General features: G+C 36.0%; 1 protein-coding gene across 1 annotated transcript in view; it reads right to left on the bottom strand.

The window, feature by feature from the left end:
- Positions 1-2,249: 2,249 nt before the first annotated feature.
- Positions 2,250-4,522, bottom strand: part of LOC107670154 (WAP four-disulfide core domain protein 1-like) — a 15,788-nt gene continuing 13,515 nt past the window's right edge. Inside the window, exons 4-7 of the mRNA XM_016462665.1 lie at positions 3,230-3,370; positions 2,974-3,024; positions 2,805-2,868; positions 2,250-2,725 (exon numbers count right to left, since the gene is read on the bottom strand). Coding sequence (XP_016318151.1) covers positions 2,810-2,868; positions 2,974-3,024; positions 3,230-3,370 — 251 coding nt within the window. The 3' untranslated portion in view covers positions 2,250-2,725; positions 2,805-2,809. The remainder of the gene's footprint in view (positions 2,726-2,804; positions 2,869-2,973; positions 3,025-3,229; positions 3,371-4,522) is intronic.

Raw genomic sequence — 4,522 nt, 5'->3', positions numbered from 1 at the left:
ACAGTGTTGGGGAGTAACTAGTTACATGTAACGGAATTACGTAATTTAATTACAAAATAAATGTAACTGTAATCTGTTACAGTTACTAGTAATTAAATTACAGTTATTTATGAAAATGTTAAAGATTACAAAGGGGGTTACATCTGAATATGTTCACACACGTACAGATTTGATTTCTTTCTTTCCCAAATTGCATCGACTGCTCTAAAATATGAGACACCAATGTTTCAGGAGTTTAGGACACAGAATAGGACACATGCTTATTCAATAACTGTTTTATTTCCTGTTTGGGTTTATGTATATGCTTTATTTTTTTAAAAGATTAACAGTTTTTTTTCCAAAGCATTGCTAGATGCCAGTGTTACTTGTCATGGCTATGCAAATATTTTGATCTCAAAAAGCTAGTATTAAACTATATCTTATGATCATAAATCTGTATTTAACCGCAGAATGATCTCAAAGTAAACATAGCTGCTAAAGTCTGATTTTGTGGTGGCCGTGCTTTAAATTAAATAATTATCTTAATTCAAGTGAAGAAGGATTTTGAAAGTCTGATACTAACTAGTGTTGAGTCCTACTGTAAAGTTAACCGTGACTGCTTTAAATGTTTGAAAAAATTTTTGTATTTTAAAACATTTGTTAAAAATGTAGAAAAGTAATCAAAAAGTATTCAAATGTAATCAGTTACATTACTTTAATAAAGTAATTGAAATAGTTACACTACTATTACATTATAAATAGGGTAACTTGTAATCTGTAACCTATTACATTTCCAAAGTAACCTTCCCAACACTGTATATATATATATATATATAAAATACTATTACGTAAATACGTCTCAACATTAAAGCTCCTTCAAAAAGTTTAAGGTTTAATGAGCGGTATTACAGAAGATCCTATTTCTATTTTTTTTACATTTTTAAACTTCTGTAAATAATGATTTGCTGGATAAAATCTGTTCATAAATTTAAAGGAGATTTCTTTCTTTAGCTGAGATCAAACCCCGCAGTACCATGTCTAAAACATGTTAATATACACATGAACATGACACAGAGATATATTTTGTCAACTGTTTTATTTGGAATTACAAGGCAGTAAATGCAGCACCAGTTTCAAATGTTTTGCTTTATTAAAAGCTTTATTGTGGTTTGTCCCACTTGTCAGACTGGTATAGCTTATCAGAAAGCAGTAGAGTAAAACACAGACCTGCAAAATGAGTAAAAAACAACAACCACAGTTATTGATTGGAGCACCATATGAAAAACGAATAGCTTGCAGTGATAGAGCACATCTGGAATTTAACTGTTGATTGGTGAAGTAGTTGAAGCAAGCACCTAAAGTGATTACAAGCACCTTACACATGATTTTTGAAAAAAAAAAAAAAAACTTCAAAGGAGAAACAATTGGGTGGTATGGAATTTAAAAGGGTCATAGGATGCCCATTTTCCACAAGTTGATATGATTCTTTAGGGTCTTAATGAAAAGTCTGTAACATAGTTTGGTTAAAATTTCTCAGTGGTAGTGTAAAAAACACCTTTTTTTACCCTATCAAAAACAGCTCTTTTCAGATCAAGCCGTTTTTGTAGCATTTTCCTTTAAATGTTAATGAGCTCTGCTGACCCCGCCCCTCTCTTCCGAGCTGCTCTCTGAGGGACTGTTTACTTTAACCGCATTCATTGTGAAACTTGCTAATTAGCACATTATTAGGAAAGTCAATTTGCAAAGATTCATTACAAAACATTATACTCACTTCTTCTGTAGATGAGGCTGATCATGAATGATTTGCGCAAACATAGACGCATTTAGGCAGATCTGGGCGCATTCCCTTCAAAAACAAACGTAATCCACTGCGTCTTCAGCGGCTCAGATGTCGGGAGTAAATGAAGACTGCTATGTTCATTATTACATCCAACAACAGAACACCTCAATCACTTATTAGGAGTCATTCTTGTCTAAATCTGCTCCGGCGGTGAAACAATGGCAGACTGATGACAGCTCACTCAGGGCGGGCCTGAGGTAAGACACCAGTCCAGTCTGTGCTGAACTGTACTGTCAATCAAACTATCGTGACGTCACAAAGACAGGCATCTGAGATCGGCTCGATTTGAGAAAGGGGTAAAGATTTTAGTAGATTAACAAAAAAACACTGGGTGGATCTTTATCACTTTAGGGTGGTTGTGTACACACACTGCCTACACACATTTCAGTTCAAACAACTTGTAAAAGTGCATGTAGCATCCTATGACCCCTTTAAGCCTTTATGGAGCATTTCTGTACCAAAATTTAAATCCACAGACATAGTAACTGAGCATTCAGCATACATTAACTAGCTGTTTTTGGTGTTTAAAGTGAAAAAAAAAGAGTTCAGACTCAGCAGCATAAAAACCACACAAAGTATCTTCCTTCAACACAACTCACATATAGTTAATTCTGCTTTTTTACCCGAAGTAGGCATATGTATAAGACATGTTATTGTATAAATTCTTTGATACTTTCTGTGGTCTGTTTTTGGCTTTTATAAGAGGTAGGAAATTTTAGCTTTGCATTTCTGTCACTCCACATTAAGCACCTAAGAAAAAGAGCACCAGATATGAACCGATCTCTGGTTTGAGCTGAAGAGAAAGGCTTGTGCAATTCTGTTGGATTTGATGGTTGGGGTTCAGGTATAAGGGTCACCGGTTACTGGTTTCTTCAGTCCTCTAAAATGGAACCAACTTTCAGTCACCTAAATGAGAAAAAGTAAAACATTAAATCACAAAAAATAGGATTCAAAAGTTGGGATTCAGTGGTGAAACTCTGCTCACCTGTCTCAGCCCAAATGCTTGTGCTGATGTTTCTCATAGCTCACTGCATTTTTGGAGTTACTTCCTGAAGAATAAAGATTAAATTCATTGTCATTCTATTAATAATGGCCGCTTTTATTCTTCCCTTCCCTACAGCTGAAACACAAAATAAATTGGTGGTCGTACTAACCTAAATAATCCTTGTAATCTTTGAAGGACTTGTGTCTCAGGCTATCTCCATCTAGAGGGAGAACAGTTAAATGTTTATGGTAGTAATATTTTTATTTAAATATATTAATTATAAAATCTGCTGTTGAATGTGTGAATGTAATCTTGCTTAGATGTTTTCTGAAACAATGTTTATATATACACATTACACATAACGTGTGTGTGGATGGCGTGATTAATGTATGAATGAAAGTTTGGATAAAGGAGCCCCTTCAGACCTGAGTTTCCACGCTGTTTGATGCACTGGCCTCGGTTTGGGATCCCAGCTGAGGGGCTTCCCGGGTTGATAATGTGGCACTCGTAACCAGTTGGGCAGAGCAAAGGCTCATCTCCATCCTCTGTGGTGCTGCAGGCCTCAGCTACACATAAAGACAGTCAAGCAAGTTACTGTTGTGTTCCACTGTGTGCATATCTGTGTTCAAGCAAGCTACCAGTGCGTTCTGATACAAAATATAATTTATTGGTTTGAGCACCAGAATGTTTTATTGTGGGCAAAGTGTTCATGTGATCCTTGTTCTTTACTTGATTTAGTAATAATAGAAACCCACCTACAGATGGCAGTGTTGCAGTTAGAAAAGGTATTAAATAACATTAAAGGGATAGTTCACCCAAGAATGAAAATGTGATGTTTATCTGCTTACCCCAAGGCATCCAAGATGTAGGTGACTTTGTTTCTTCAGTAGAACACAATTGATGATTTTTAACTTTAACCGTTGCAGTCTATCAGTCGTATAATGCATGGCAATGGTAACAAAATCTATGAGAGTAAATAATTTTTTACCTCTAATACACCACCATGTCCAACTGTCTTTGGGCGCGCGCACGGCTTCCGGTGCGTGAGGAGTGTACTCGCTCTGGCGTAGTTTACGTTAAAGGGTGTGTTGATATCCAGCCGAAGAGCAATCAACCATAACTTCAGGCGAGCAGGCTCAGAAGTTGGGAATACGTGGAAAGTCACCACTCCTGAATGAGTTCGCGCGAGAGAACGTAATCTTTTAGTTTTAAGTCGGTTTGAACAATCCGGATAAGCGCAAGTAAGTACCATTTTGATTAGCTGTCGTACCTACAATGTTTGTGCACTGTGTAAACAATGAAATCATCAAATGTGTTCTACTGAAGAAACAAAGTCACCTACATCTTGGATGCCCTGGGGGTAAGCAGATAAAAATCATATTTTCATTCTTGGGTGAACTATCCCTTTAAGTAACAATAGTGAGGGTCAAGAATTTGCTGGTCAGCATGGGCCAGTTAGACCCTTCTGGATAGTATTCTCCAGGTATTTTATATATATACACAGGTGCATCTCAATGAATTAGAATGTCGTGGAAAAGTTCATTTATTTCAGTAATTCAACTCAAATTGTGAAACTCGTGTATTAAATAAATTCAATGCACACAGACTGAAGTAGTTTAAGTCTTTGGTTCTTTTAATTGTGATGATTTTGGCTCACTTTTAACAAAAACCCACCAATCTCAACAAATTAGAATACTTCATAAGACCAATAAAAAAAA

Source organism: Sinocyclocheilus anshuiensis, unplaced genomic scaffold (assembly GCF_001515605.1).
Source record: "Sinocyclocheilus anshuiensis isolate Anshui unplaced genomic scaffold, SAMN03320099.WGS_v1.1 scaffold800, whole genome shotgun sequence".
NCBI lineage: Eukaryota > Metazoa > Chordata > Actinopteri > Cypriniformes > Cyprinidae > Sinocyclocheilus > Sinocyclocheilus anshuiensis.
Note: the sequence above shows the minus strand (reverse complement) of the source record. Positions and strands in the feature narration are given on the sequence as shown.